Source organism: Rhinolophus sinicus, chromosome 16, assembly GCF_057876585.1.
Source record: "Rhinolophus sinicus isolate RSI-liver-muscle chromosome 16, RSI-T2T, whole genome shotgun sequence".
NCBI classification, from domain to species: Eukaryota; Metazoa; Chordata; class Mammalia; order Chiroptera; family Rhinolophidae; genus Rhinolophus; species Rhinolophus sinicus.
This window is the reverse complement of record NC_142516.1, coordinates 31,439,233-31,455,540: the sequence shown is the minus strand read 5'-3', so window position 1 is coordinate 31,455,540 and position 16,308 is coordinate 31,439,233. Positions and strand designations below refer to the sequence as shown.

Here is a 16,308-nt window from a genome sequence, read left to right as displayed (position 1 = left end):
TTATTTTTGCTTATTCTGCTATTTTTTCCCCTAATTACTCAAACAATTAGCTGAAATTTACATTTTTTAGTTTTTAAAATAAATAATAAAGGTTCACGAAAGTTTCTCAGAGGACAGCTTTAGGTGTGTCCCACTGACTTTGCTATGAAGATTTTCCCCTTTAATTATACTCTTGCTTCAAATATTTCAGTGTCATTTTTTTTCAATAAATTTTTAAAACTTATGACCATAAAGAATGTGGTCTAGAAAATCAATTTTTTAAAGTGTTTGTGAACATAATAGGAGAACATGTCTGACAGAAAAATGGCGCCTGGGAGAGATCATATTTTCTTTCACTGTCAGTATACAGCAGTTTCATTGTTTTTATCATCCAGTGCAGATGAAAAATTGGATGCTGGTCTGTCGTCTTCCTTTATAATTTTCCCTATCCCTAAACTTGCAAGATTTTTTCCCTGGTCCTTAAAATTCACCAACTTTGTAAGATTGTCTACATTTGTGTCTCTTTTGACCTCAGAAAACTCCACAGGAAAAAAAAAAAAATCAGACAATTTGGTCTTCCCCCTCAGGCTCTAAAGACTGGCAGGCCCTCTCCTCAGCTAGTCCTTCAGTTCCAGGCAGAAAGGAAGCCTTATACCTGTCACCTCCTTGGAGACCTATGGAAACTTGTAAGCAAAGATGTATCCTTGCTTACAATTGCCTACTGAATTATTCCAGAAGAAACTGGAAGGAAGAGGGAAACAAGGATATGTATTCAAACCACCAGCTACATATGTCCTATTAATCCTACACCAGTTATTTCAAACCAACTACTACATGAAGTCATTCTGAGCTTTCATAACATTATCCTAATTTTTCAAAGTTCAACCTTCTGTGCAGAATTTACATTTCAATCCTTATGAAGAATGATGAACTTACCTAAAATTGCTTCATATTAGGTAAAATGGTTTCCTTTTAGGTAAAATTAAAAGTAATTTACAACGAAAAACAACCTGAATAAACTGTCACCAACTTTTAGCATCTGTGTTTCTTGGACATTGTTACTATACCTGATCGTGTATGTCAACCATTACTGCATTCTGCTGGGTTGGGTGAGCAGCAGGGTGTAACAGACGGGGAGATACATTCGGAGGGTGGAAGGCTCGAGGTTCCTCTATTGCTTGCTGCTGTGCATAAGGGAGATGGTGATAGTTTTCATCTTGACTAATGGAATTATGTCGAGACAGACGATCCCTTCTTCCTCTCTGGCGCCTGACAGGAGGACTGTAACATAGCAAATGTCAAAAAGGTCATAACATTTACTGTTGTGATGCATCAGAATTCTGTATTGTCTCTCTTTGCAATCCATCAGTAGTTTATGCTAAGGTAAGCTTGAGTATTAACTGTCTAGTCCCCCATCAGCTCTAAAAGCTTACATATTTAAATAGAATATGTTTTTTAATTAAAATATAGTTAATGTATAATACTATACTAGATTCAGGTGTACAACAGTTACTCAACATTTAAATACCCAATGAAGTGATTACCAGGATTAAGTCTAGTAACCATCCGACACCATATAAGGTTCTTACGATACTACTCCCTATTGCTGAACGAGGACATTACGCCCCCATGACTTGATGATTTTATAACTGGAAATCTGTACCTCTTACTCCCCCCTTCACCTTTTTCACTCTTCATCCTACTCCCTTCCCCTCTGGCAACCATCAGTTTGTTGTATTACATCACAAATACATTAGAATGTATATGTTTTTTAAAAAACAAAAGAAAACAAAATTGGTATTCAGCTCTGAAAGAATTTAGAAATCAGTAGTCAACCAGTCTTTTTTGGTTTAATTGTATGAAATTGCCCTTTTTACAGGCAAAAAATAGTCAAATGTCAGCAATTTCATATGGTTTAACATATTGTTTTTCTCCTTTTATTTTATAAATAATATAAAACAAAATTTAATCTGCATATATATTACCAGTATTTCACATATGCCTAATGGGCATTAATTATGTGTTTGTCTATTTAGCTAAAACATAAAGACAAACTTTCTATATGCCCAAAATGACAATTTTTAAAAATGAGTAGAAAATACATGAAGTAACTAAACATTTGATTTATTGACAACTGCAAACATAACAGTAACTAAGTAAATGCTGAGAATAGAAATGATTGAGAGGTAATGTCAGCATAAATATTCCATTAATACACAGAATTTTCAGTTAGAATCTGATAATTGATGGAAACTTTTACTCCCCGTGCACTAATCATCTATGTAGTTTAACAAAAATTTCAGTAAGTTGTTATTTTAAGTAGACTTCCATTTTCTACTTTCCTACTATTCCACAATTCATTTCCACTGCTTTTTGCCGTGGCTCAGCACCAATGCAATTCGAAAAGCAGCAGGCCTTATTAAAATGCACTCTACGTTGGGCAAAAGAGGCTAAACAGCTCCCTTCCAGACCACAGTTGCACACAGCCACCTTAGCAATCTTTACTGAGGTCGGGTCACCTTTCTTTCAATGGTCCCACTTTGCACCTCTAAATCTGTTTCTTCTCACTACCAACTGCTCAATCTTAAAGAGAACAAGGGACATTCCTTTGTGAATTAACTCTTCACCGTGAACTTGATACCATCTCCCAAATTCTTCCTTCATTAACTGCTTCCTCCATCTTTATTTTTAGTGTATCTTTTTGCATTTTTGCTTAAAAAATCTACATATTCATTGAATTTAAGAGGCTATCCACCTTGAACTCACTTTTTTAACCTTTTGAGAAAATTTCAGTGTGCTTTTTGCATACCCCTCACACCCAGCTTTCCTTCACGCTACTATCATCTATTAGCATAGAAAAATTATCAAAATTAATAAACAAACCTTCGTATCATACTATCAATTAAACAGAAAGCATTAAGACTTCACCAGTTTTTCCACCAATGTCCCCTCCCTGTCTCAGAATCCAATGCAAGATCCCATGACTGCAAATTGTCATGTCTCCTTAATCTTCTCCGATATGTGAGTTCCCCAGTCCCTCCTTGTTTTCCATGACTTTGATGATACCTCTGAAGACATAGACAATTACTCTGCAGAATGTCCTTCAACCTGGGTTTGTCTAATGTTTTCTCATGATCTGCCTGAGGTTATGCATTAATGGAAAGGATACAGAGGTAATATGCCCTTTCAATGCATCCACCAAGGGGTACAGGACACTGATATGCATCACGGGTACGTTACTTATGTATCATTGATCACTTGACTAACTGCTATCTGCCAACACCCTGTACTACAAAACCACCATACTTCCCTTTGTAATTACCAAATATCTGGGGTAGATACTTTGAGACCATGCAAATATTCTGCTTCTATTGAAAGTTTTGCCAAAAATTTCAGCATGCATGAATGGATCTTCAGCAATCACTATTATAGTATGCTAATGGTGATTTCCTATTCCCCTGATTTCTTCTGCCATATATTAGTTGGAATTCTATGAGGAAGAACGGTCGCTCCTCGCCCATTTGTTTCCTCAGTTATTTATAACCAGGCTGCGCTGATGGATATTTACTTTATTCCTTGGGTTATAACCTACAGTGTTGTTCAAGTTATTCCAACTGTGTCCAATAGGAGCACTGTGTTTGACTCCTGTGCCCTCCACCCTGTCCCTCTCCTTTTGAGCACTTCCTTAATATCTGACACCACAATATGCTGTAGGCTCATCTTGTATTTTCCCTACACCAATTCTGGGATTAATCAGTTCTACAAAGAGCCCTGGATCCTTTAACTGTAGAATGTTATTTAGAAGTCAGGTGTGCTCACTGTTGTTACATGGGAGTCACTATTTCTAGTCTCTGAGAGAATGGAACAAGAAAATTTATCTATATATACTAACTCATGTTAACATATCTTTGTATCTGTGCAAGTATTTTATTTTAGTTTATTTCTTTTTAAGTACCTAATTGGCTTTAATTAAGCAATTCATGTATCTGGCAGCATCCCATGTAGCCACTAGAAGGGGACACTCCCTGTACCATTATTTTAAAGGACTGTTTCCACAAAGTTTAAGGGACCCTTTTAAACTTGTTTTGTTCTGTTGTTGTCAATTGCTCTCCCTTTCCTACTCAAAAATAATTTAAATAGCTTTCGAACTAAACACAAATTAACATCCAAGTCCTCGCGCTGACATGTATGTCCCCTTACAATTTTGGTCACTATCTTTCCTGTATTGCCTCTCATTAAATCTCTGCTACGTGTGCCTCTGTGGTAGAACATTTAGAAATAAGAAATAGTGGTAACAGATATACAAATATTTATTTCAGTTGATTTTACACCAGTGATAGACATGTACTTTATTTTGTTTTAGTTGTTACCACTTGTAAATAGCACAAAGGTATTCCCTCCTGGCCTCAGCTGCCTTTTGTTGGATTAAGGTTGCTACATGTCGTTTATCTGTTTCATTACATGGAAGTTACATAGTCTAGTTCTATTCTTCTAGTGATTACCCTTAAACACATACTTGCACTTTTCTAAAAATATCTAGGTTTTCTCAGCATTAGTAGGGGGGAAAATGAAACAATACACTTTTACTTCTCTGCTCTGTCCCCATCTCCTGTTCAGATCTTTTCCACTTTTCTTTCCCTTTTTTAAACAATGGTCTTGAATTCTATTTCTTGCATTTATTCTTCTGCTTCCTGGATAGAATACAGCATTTAATAATTCTTTCACGGAGGATCTTACTGGTCAATTTTGTCTCTGTTTGAAATGCTTTTATATTTTGGCTTTACACTTAAATGATTAATCAACTGGTAGAAATCAAAGTTCTCTGTCTTAGGATATTTGTGAATTTTTGTTTATCATTGGTGTATGTTCTGAAATTTCACCAAGATCTTGCTCAACACACAGTCTTTCTTCAATTCTGGAAGATGATTTAAAAAAAAATTTCTTCCTTCTGTCTCCATCTGATAATACTAGACATATTTAGAACTGCTGGATCTGTGTCTATATTAAAACTTTCTTTTCCACACTTTCCATTTTATCCTTTTATACTACATTCTGGGAAAATTCCTCTACTTGATCTTCCAGAAATGGAGGCCCTTTTTCTGCCCATGTATTGAGTTTTTAATTTTACCAGCTAAGATTTCTAGTTGATTTTTATTGATATAATCAATCTCCTCTTGCATCTCTCTCATGTTACACTTATTCTAAAATTCTATTTTGTTTTCTTCTATTTCTTCAAGTTCTTTGTTTTATTGAGTTTAGTGCCCTTTTTTCACTTTGTTGGTCTTCCTCAAATGTCTGGTAATTTCCTGGTTGTGTGCTCATCTTTATATTTGAAATTATGCTAGACTGTTTTTTAATGTTGCATCTGTTTGTACAGCTGCTTCTGTAAGAAAATCGGGCAGCTAAGCTTATAGTTAGGCTATAATAAAATATGAAAGGGAGAATGGAGTAAGGAGAATAACACACAGTGCCAGGCAGAATAAGACTGTAGCTAGTTTTCTAGGTGAGTGCTCCCCCATCCCTCCATTGTGTTACCATGAATGTAGAGCCTGAGGCTTGTCCCCAACAGTAGATGGGTACAAAATTATAGTACATTAATATAAAAGATTGTATCACAGTAAAACAAATGAACTACTGCTATCCACATTAAAAACAGAATATCTACTAAACAAAGCTGAAGAATACATTTAAACGTATTAAAAAGTGTAACAAGGGCATGACGACAAATCACAGGACAGGGTTTATTCTCTAGAAAAAAAGAAGGGGGGCTTTTTAAGGTACTAACAATGTTCTATTTTAACCTAGGTGTTGGGTACACTTGTGTGTGGTCCTTTTAAGTGTATACTTGTTTTACATGTTCTTCTTAATTATATGACATGTTTCACTAAAGAACAAAAGGAAAGATTACAGCAGGTACTCAAGCTATAACCTTGAAACAACCAACCATATTTCCTCACACTTATATTTAAAAGCTATAAAATGTTTCACCTGGTTGACTTAACATTGTTTTACTTAAACACAACTGGGTAAATAACACACCAGGTAATGTAAAAATCTTAGCGTCTCAACAGAACATAGCTCAGAAACAGGTTTATTTTGTCTTGTTTGGAACAAGGAAAGGTGGCTTTAAGATCCCTTCAGTATTAAGTTTCCCAGGGTTACCATAACAAAATACCACAGGCTTAAACAACAGAAATGTATTGTCTCACAGTTCTAAAGACTAAAAGTCCAAGGTTAAGGTGCCAGCATGGTTGGTTTGTGGCAAGAGGTCTCTCTTTCTGGCTTGCAAATGGCTACTTTCTCGCTGTGCCCCCACATGGCAGAGAGAGGGAGCCCTCTGGTGTCTCTTCTTATAAAAATACCAATCCTCTTGGATCAGAGACCCATTCCCACGACTTCTTTCAACCTTTATTACTTCCTTAGAGGCCTCATTTCCAAATACAGCCACGTTGGAGGCTAGGGCTTCAAGATAGGGATTTTAAGGAGACACAAACACTCAGTCTACAAAACCCTCCTAACTAAAGATTATCAGTATTTCTTAGATTATCAACAACCTGCACATGCAAACAGTTGTCTCAGCTCAAAGATGCACTATTTCCCCGGAAGAAATCTATAACCTCAGATAACCAAAGGCGAAGCAGCTCAGGAAGAAATGTATTCCCTTGGGAAGGAAAGGCAAAGACCAAGTCCCATGGAAGAGAAGACTGAGCGTTGAACTAAACCTCAATCACTCTTCATACCGCAGACTCGACAGTTTTATAAGAAACCCAAGTAAGCTCCCAATTAACTTACAGGACACAGAAAGAACAGAAATAGAGTGGAGAATAGGTAGCTCATTTCCAGGATCTCCTTATTTCCTTATTGTTGTGAACTATAAAATGCATTTTTCCATAATCAGAATTGTAGGCTAGCCCACAAAGTCATAAACCATAAGGAAGTTGAATTCATATATAATGGTATGGATTGGTTTTAGGTAAATCACTTTAGCCTCTTTCAATTTCTTCATCTGTCAATCACAAGCTAAATGAACAGTCATGATCAAGTGTAGGAATCTAAACAACTTGTAATGTTTTTTGTGTGTGAGTATCTGAATACATATGTGTTGGTGTTTATAAAATGCCTACAGAAAAAATACTGATGTTAAAAAACAAAACTCACAAATCTACCAATGGAAGAAAACTGAAGAAATAAACTGTAATCAACTAACCTTCTTCTGTTGCGTGCGGGTGTGTTGCATCGTTCCCCTGAGAAGTGGTGTTGGCTTGGTCGCACTGAAGGGGGCTGCCTATTTGATGTCATCTCCCATGGTCGCATTGGTGGTGAGGGAGCTGGTGATGCTGATGTGTAATCAAAGACTGAATGAGAGAGGCGCTGTCTCTTGGGACTTGGACTATCTTCACTCTGCCAATGCAACAAAAATCATTTACATTACTATTTATGCATAGGTGTTTAGATATATTTACCCTAAAGTGTAAAGGAGGGAAAAAAATGCTATCAACCCAAATTAAACACCTTCAAAGAAAACGGTGCTGGGGGCACAGGTAGAAGGGAGATGCACGGTAAATACTCTCAAATGAAAAGCGAACTCTGTTTCTGAAAAATCATCAAAGAATTTATCAGGTAACAACAACATACACAGTACACAACAGGGAAAGAAGCAATTTTATGATATTTGACCAAATCGCTTTAAAATCCCAACTCAACTGAGAAATCCACTGTGCTTTCCCATCAGTTAACTCTTTTAAGCATCGATTCACAGCTGAGATCAATTTAGGAGATGGTAAAATTTAAGTAATCCTTGATTTGATTCTAAATCACACTCCTCTGCATTCTTATTCCTGTTGTTTAAGGCTATTTATTACATTTATTTTTTTTTAATGAAAGTTACCTGGATAAAATAAAATTTACGTGAAAAAGATAAAAAGAAATAGTCAACTGATCTAGATCATTTCTTAACTAGAAAGTCACAGCATTTGGGGAAAGACATTGAGTTGCACGTAGATGATGGTAATGGTGGATAAATCAAAACTTGTGCCTGTTACATGCTGAGGCATAGTCTCAAATTTTCAAGGGTCACAGCATTGCTTACCAGCTATAAAACTGGTATGAACCATTTAATTGAATTATTAGCCCTCCAGGAGTCCCTACACAACCCAATTCCACAATGGAGTCTCACCAAAAGTGTCAAAATTACAAACTCAGTCTGACAAGGGCTATGTGTTTTCTAAGAGAATCTCTCCTATCTCCAATCTACCCCTGGCAAGTTCTAATTATTCAGGTATTACAGCACTTCTGCTTGCAAAATAATTGGTACCTGCTACTAGCACAAAAACCATGTTATAATATAAGCTGAAGAGTATATGGGGCTACATACTACAACATTTGATTTTAAGAGATAACATAGAACAGAACTGACTAAATGGATAGGAAAGAAGCAAACTGCTAAAAGGTGACTTTTGATCATTCCTATTTAAGAGGTATTACAAAAACCATGTTATTTTCTTTCTATATTTAAGCATATTATTATAATTCAAATTCGTCATTACAACTAAAATAGAAAATAGTTTTCAGAACCATATACAAATGCTTTTGCAAACTCTCTTTACCACACTCTTAATTTCTCCCTAGATTTAATGGTGCTATTATAAGTATAATTTTTACCTTGATTTTAATAAGAAAATCAGTTATGTTCTGATAATCCTAAAACTTAAAAATGGAAAATAACCTGATACTATCTCATATTTAGATATTCTGATTTAAAATACAAAATGGCTTAATGACCAAGATCTGACAAACTCATACGTGAAACTACACAGAAGCACTAGAAGTGATCTCCACAGTTCATAAAACAGATTTTTACTAAGGACTTTTTTTTAAAGTATAAAATGCTAGTAACCCAAATGCGATCATTAGCTTTCATACGCATGTACTATACTACAAAGCTTGATGCAAGCTAAAATATGGAACTTTGAATTCTAAAAATTCACTGCCCAAAATGGAGGAGGAATGCTATAAAGCCACAAAAAAAGACCTGAAAAAACACTTAGGCTATAATTCTCTACATATTTTCAGTGATGTTCAAATTGTGGGTTAACACTATTATTTTTACAACAAATGCATTTAAGAGATAAGGAAAGGTGACCAAATACCGTGTTTCCCCGAAAATAAGACCGGGTCTTATATTAATTTTTGCTCCAAAAGATGCATTAGGGCTTATGTTCAGGGGATATCATCCTGAAAAATCATGCTAGGGCTTATTTTCCGGTTAGGTCTTATTTTTGGGGAAATACGGTTAAGTTCCCCATCTCATCTCTATGTGCTGTTATAGGTTCACATTAGTGAATAAAAGGAGAGACAATAGGTGAAGGAAAGTGAACTCTTCATTAATACTATGGCATAGTAATAAGTCTTACTTTTTTACTCAAAGTAATAGGGAAACTACAATGGACACTTAAAGAGGTAAGTATTCAAGTTAGTTTTACTATATGCAACCTAGTTTCATACATTTCTCATCAATTTTAGCACCCTAACTGAACTCCAAAAAAATCCTCAGTTTCCAACAAAAGGAAGAGGGAGTGATTTATAAAGAAACAAGAATTAGATGAGCTATTAGACTTCTCACAGAAAACAAAAGAAGCTAAAAGTGCTCTGAGGGAAAATAATACTGAACCTAGAGTTTATACTCCAACCAAACTATTAATCTAGTGTGAGGGCAAAAACAAAGACTTTGCTAGAGATGTATGAAGAGTCAAAGCTGCTTCTCACATATCTATTCAGAGGAAGTTACTTGGTAGATTTTATACTGTGTGAGCGTGCTCTTTTTCTCTTTCACTTGAGGAGTTATACGGGGGTGCCAAAAAAAAAGTATACACATGACTTGTACTCATCTTTTGTTAGCAGTATATATTGAGTATTATAATTTTAATACGGTTTTTTTCCTTTCTTAAAATGTGTATACATTTTTTTGGTACCCTCTGTGTATAAATACAGGATTCAATAAAGAGTAGAAGAAATCCCAGAAATGCAATGTAAAGAAATGCCAAGATGATGGCAGCACAGCAGGTCTGAAAAGTAAGCATTCCAAATTAGAACAAGAAGTCAGAGGTCTCTGAGAAAAATACCCTAAATAATGTGCATTGAAGACCATGACTGACAACTTGGAAGTTCTTAGTAAAATTTAAGCACATAACTCTCTTAAGAAATATAAAAGGCAATCACAGAGTCCAGGAAAAACCAAGACAATAACAAATACACATCATTTTGTCACCTAAACATTCTTTGAGTTGAATAAGGTAGTGAGAAGATTACAGCTACTATTCCATAGGCTAAACACGCTACTTGGTTTTACAACGACTATACAGGTATTCCTAACACTATGAGGAATTGTTTTTTAATTAAAATCAACAAGGACAAGGCATGAAAGATCACTACTGCAGTTACAGAACAGAACGAGTATTGTAAACTCTGATATGAAGTAACTAAAGATTTGTATTGTGACAAAATCATGGACTGAATGTGAAAATCCTAATATAAACATCTAGAAATAAGTGGATGGTCAGAGAAGTGTTGATATTCTTCTAGATCCATGTTTCCAAACACCAGTCTTCTTTGAATAAAAAGTTCATCCTGTTTTTGATCTCTTTTTGTCATTCATCTCCACTATTTATCAATTTTGTCACTGCCCTTGTTTATTAAACTTTTGCACTTTGCTTTTTTTTTACTTGTTTTACATCGTATTACTCCTAGCCAAAATCTTGCAAGCTTTTCATTTTTTAAATTATGAAATATTTCATATATGCAAGTTATAAACTATCAGGCAGACACATGTATAATTTTTAAAAACCCACCACGCAGCATAGGAATCAAGTACTACCAGTATTTCTGAAGCCCCACATGGCCTTATGTCACACCTACCTGCTGTCCCATACCTGTGCCTTGGTTAAAACGTGACTGAATTTTGCGTTTAGTATCCCTTTGCTTTTCTATATGGTCGTACCACAAACACATACAGTATCCCTCAATACTACACTGTCTAGTTCCTGAATTTAATATAAATGGTATCAGACTCAGTGTATTTTTATCATTTTGAGATTTATCTTTACTGATATATGTGGCTGTGTAGATGATTCATTTTCCTTCTTTTAGTATTCCATTATATGAATATACTGTAGTTTATCCCCTCTTTTTGATGGACATTTGGGTAGTTTCCAGTTTTTCACTGGCATTTCAAGCAGTTCTGCCATGAATATTCTTGTATGTTTCCTGATGTACATTTAGTTGGTATTTTAATGCTTCATGTAAAAGTGATGGCTTTGTGAATTTATTGTCCAGTGGTTTCTTACAAAAGTGGAGTATTTGTATCTCTATAAAAACAAAAAAAAGCCATATTTAAAATGAGAATCAAAGTGCCTCCTGTAATTTTTTAAAAAATTTAATATTAAGGTATATAATAATTAACATACAGTAAAATCCACCCTTTTAGCGTACAGATCAAAAAACAAAAATATTAAGTGGTCAAATAATAAACAGCAGCCTCAAGAGAAGACAAACATTCTTTAGAAAAGCTGGCTGAGAAAGTTATATTAAAGAAGTCCTCTAAGAAGAATACTTATTCCCACATACAACAGAAAAGAAGATGATGATACTGAGAGAATTTTGTTTCAAGCCTCCCTAGAAACAACCTCGACTGTATCTGTGACTCTCAGGCCTATGTAGGGAAAGGGTAAATATATAAGAACCTGGAAGAAAGCTTTGAAGTGAGCATCCTCTTGAACGGTAGTGTTCTGATCACTTGGGAGGAGAGGGAACAGGCTCTGAAGTCTCACCCTTTCACAAATCACCTTGTTAGGATGGCCAGGCAGAGGTGCTGAATTGGCCCCGGGAGATATCTGGGAAAAAGAGGGAGAAGAAAAGGATAGTTCATGGCTAGCCGCACCAATGTGGAGAATCATGCCTATGAAGGACAGTCCGGATTTTCTAGGTATTTGATTTTGTTAGCAGAAACTGGAAAGAAATTAAAAATTAATCTTAAACATAAAACAAATGTAAGGATGGCAAAAGTTGCCTCTGGCAATGGATCTCTCTTACAAAAGGCAAAACATCACTATTCAAGAATGCAAACGCTTTCCTGTGTTTCTCATATAGTATCTACTGATATCTTTTTCTGTTATTAATTCTGAAATCCTAAAGGATATAGACAATACTTCAGGCTAAGAAAACCTGAGGTAGAAATACATTATCTCAAGTACTGAAAGATAAGTGTCTGCCTGGATTAAGATTAGTATCTTTTTCTTCTATTTTTTTAGTTAACCTTCCAAGCGATTGTGCAAAGGAAGATGAGAGGTTTCAGAACATCTGTGTAAAACTTCTATAGAGATCACAGGTATAAAAAACAAGACTGAAAATCTCAGCTCTATTCAACAAAAACCTAGCAACCTTCCTAAGGAATACAAGACAAGATCACAAGACCAAAGTAAATGACTGCAAATTTTAAATGCATGACTTGATTGTGGTTTAATCCCTTTAAACACACATGTAAATATATTAATACTTAATCTGTGGCATTTTAAATGACAAACATCCCCTGCTCCACAGTGCTGTGAAGTGAACTGCCCTTGGGGGTTAAGGTTTGTGAATCTGCTTGTCCCTATAACTGAAGACCTCGTGCTTTCAGGCTGTTTTTAGAGTTTCACTGCCTCATTCAATCTCATCTATTCTGTAACGAACACTAAACCAAAAAGATAAGCATGGTTTCCTACCTTCAAGAAGTGTATGCTATATGAAAAAAAAAGAAGCAAAAGCAAATCACTGTACAATATAAAGGGCATCATCTTTCTACGATAATGGTAGGTACTGGGTGCTATGGAGAGGTAACTGGCAAGAGACAGCGGTCTGACTAGTCAGTTCAATGTGCACAACATTCAATGTGGCTGGTCAGTAAGGAAGTAGCCAGAGAGAAAGGCAGAAACAAATCATGAAGTGGCATGTTGTTTATATTAATAATCCTGCTATAATAAACTTCTTTAGCCCCTTTAATAAATTTTTGCTTCTGGTTCGTTAATGAGCCTGGTAAACAGATAACCATGTTTGCTGCTAAGATTAAAATTACTTCCAAAAAGACCTTCCTAGGAGTAAAAGCAAAACACTTGAGGGCAGTAACTTTACAATTCATTAGTACTGCTATACAAAATGTTCTGGATATGAACTAAAGCTTGTATCTCTACTACAAACATAAATATGAACATGCTAATATCCTTTTTACCACTATGATAAAGTATGAATTGCTGAATTAAGGAATACTTGCTGACTGCCTCCTATAAGCAAAGAGTTATGTTAGGAAAGAAGAGAAAACATCGATCCTGCCCTCAAAAAGCTTAGTCTAATTAAAAAAAGAAAGTCAAGTAGCCAACTATAGGATAACGTTTTAAATGCCATAATACAGGTATAAATTAAAGTAGCCGTAGGAACCTTGGATTTATCTGATGGTAAGAGTTTTACAAAAAAATTTCATAGGAAAAAGTGTATTTCATATATTTCTGACTTCTCACTCAATCTAAAGAGTGCTTTTACTACTTAAGCAATTCTCTCTCAAAACAGTCTGTTCCTTTCCGTAGGTTTCATATTCCTTTTGCAATCTTAAGCTTATAATTTGCACAGTAAATACCTCTGAAGAGTTTTAATAAGGCCACCTGCCTTCAACTATCATACCTGAAGCAGTCTGCATTAGTAGCACGCTTACAAACTACTAGTACAAGTAGCAAGATGGGAAAACAGAACCAGAGGGTTAGGTTTCCTCTCCTTAATTCTTTGTTCCTTTGAAAAGTTAAGATTTCAGTAATATATAAGTAAAAAACTGGTAAACTCTGGCCCCTGTGGCCTCAAGTTAATAATTTTGAAGCATATTCCTCTCCTACCCCAAATTTCCTTGGGTCAGACGTTCCATTTGCCTATAAAAAGGGAGGACAAACAAGACAATGGAGAAAAGCTATATTTAAACCCTGTAGTTAATACAGATCTGGGACAAAATGATAAATGGGTTTGATCAAACCAGATGCCCCCGTGGATAAGATAAAATCATATGCAATCATTGTGTGTGTACGGGTGAATTCTAAGATGCCTCCAAGATTCTCACCTCGGGAATCTCCTGTACATCTCCTCTATAATCCCTCCCTCCCTGGTGTGTGGGGAGGACTATAGTAAATACAGTGAATTTTACTCCCAAGATTAGGTTAAATTATATTGGAGGGATTTTCAGATGTAGTTAAAATTCCAAGTCAGTTGGTTTTAAGTTAATCAAAGGGGGTTATCCAGGGTGAGCCTGACTTAAGCACAGAAAGCTCTCAAGAGGAACGCTGAGCCCTTCCGGAAGAGCCTCTCCTGTCAACTGCAGAGGAAGCTATGTGAGAAGGCATACGAAGGGACTATGTGGGAGACTGATGGCATTCTCTAGGAGCTGAGAGTGCTCACCAGTTGACAGCTAACAAGAAAATGGGGGACCCTCAGTCTTACAATCACAAGAACCATGTTATACCAACATCCAGCGAACGTGGAAAAGGTCAAGTCTCTGATGAAATCACAGCTTCCATCAGGGAAGAAAGGCCTTGAACAGAGAACCCTACAGCTCACCCATACCAGCATCCTGATCCGTGGAAGCTGTAAGATAACAGATTTGTGTTTTAAACTATCAAATTTGTGGTAATTTGTTATACACAACAGAAAACTAACACAATGTATATGTATGTAATAGAATAAAAAGTTGTTGTACCACACTCAAAGGAAAAGTTTTTTCCTCCAGAATTTTAGCTATATTAATTTGATGATGAAAGAAATTAAGAGATTTTAATCTAAGCAATACAGCAGTTTTTAAAAACCTCCATCTGATAATAGCTAACTTCATGCCAGGAAATGAACTGGGCTCTCTAATCTTTACACTGCAAGTCAGGGTAAACTTAAATTCACACATCTTGTAAATACCAGAACCATAATTTCAAGCCCAGTCTATCTGGCTGTAAGGTTCATACTCAGCCCACTAAACGACCTTGTAGTTTAAGAATTTAAAAAGTAACATTCTCCTTTATAATTTAGTTGGATTAGTAACTAACAACTATTCCACAAGGCCTATTTAAAGCTATTTTAAATATTTTAAAATAAATTTGTTTCCTTTTAAATTGTTTCTGACATAAATTTCCACTACTTCCCTAATTCTCCCTCAGTGAAAATTACTGAGGTTATACTGTATGTGGAAACTGACACAATTCTACTTTTCTCTAACCTGGCAAACTGTTGAGCATTACACGTGGTAACTTCAGCCTTCTCTCAAAATGCAACTTATATTTAAAGTCATGCCAATAAAACATCCCTGAGACGGAATTAAATCTGCAACTCACACATTTCTCATTTTTAATGTTTATTTACATATAACTGTATGACTAATCCACCCAGTATAACTGAGAATAGCACTGTTTCACAAAACTAAAGTTACAGAAAACAGTTTTAACCTTTTAAGCACCAACACGTTACTATTTTAGGACATCTTTTGTTTAATGTGGCCTTTTCCTGCCCTGGTAACGATAACATAACCAAGAATTTAACCTTTGTCTTGGAGAGTGTAGTAATTATCAGTTATTGTGCTAAAAATAACATAGGACTTAGGTCCAGATATTGTGCCAGAACTTGCTTCCTCTCAAATCGTTTCTGATCAGCTTCCTTCTTCATTCATTTACATTTTTTTCATAAAGGTGAGGCAGAGTATGTGCAGGTGTATGACATCAAGGCCAGTATTAAATAATGTACTTTCTACAAAATAAGTTATTGAAAGGCCCAAACAGCCTTCCCCAAAATAGCAACATTATTCTCCAGAAAAAAAATTGTTCACTATTACTTGCTAGCAATACCAATTGGTCAACAGCCTAACAGAAGGGAAAAACAAAATAAAACAAAAGATGGGTCAGATGCTTAGTGTTTGTTGACTCCAACAAGTCCCTTACTCCTCTAGGTCCACGTCTAGGTACCTAAAAATGAAAAGGTTAAATCCAAATTATCTAAAAATCCAAAGACTCACTGCTTCCATGACGGCAAACATTAATCACTTGCAAAGTAATCAGGTAGATTTTATTAACAATTAAAAAGTGTGAATCAGTAATCTTTCTTCTGATAAATTCTCAGGTTATACTCCAAAATAATAGGAAAAGTCACATGTACAAATACAGAGGGTACCAAAAAAAATGTATACACATTTTAAGAAAGGAAAAACTGCATTAAAATTATAATATATACCGATAACAAAAGATGAATACAAGCCATGTGTATACATTTTTTTTGGCATCCCTG

At 35.5% G+C, this 16,308-nt stretch overlaps 1 protein-coding gene across 12 annotated transcripts in view; it reads right to left on the bottom strand.

Annotated features, from left to right (window-relative positions):
- Positions 1 to 16,308, bottom strand: part of RNF38 (ring finger protein 38) — a 108,237-nt gene that overhangs the window by 23,529 nt on the left and 68,400 nt on the right. For 7 of the 12 annotated variants that reach the window (XM_019729102.3, XM_074330714.2, XM_074330712.2 and 4 more), the window contains 2 exons: positions 7,187 to 7,380; positions 1,047 to 1,260 (listed from right to left, as the gene is read on the bottom strand). In XM_019729102.3, coding sequence (XP_019584661.2) covers positions 1,047 to 1,260; positions 7,187 to 7,380 — 408 coding nt within the window. Of the gene's footprint in view, positions 1 to 1,046; positions 1,261 to 7,186; positions 7,381 to 11,717; positions 11,868 to 16,308 lie in introns of all 12 variants that reach the window. The other 5 variants (XM_019729101.3, XM_019729096.3, XM_019729098.3 and 2 more) reach the window with 2 other exon arrangements.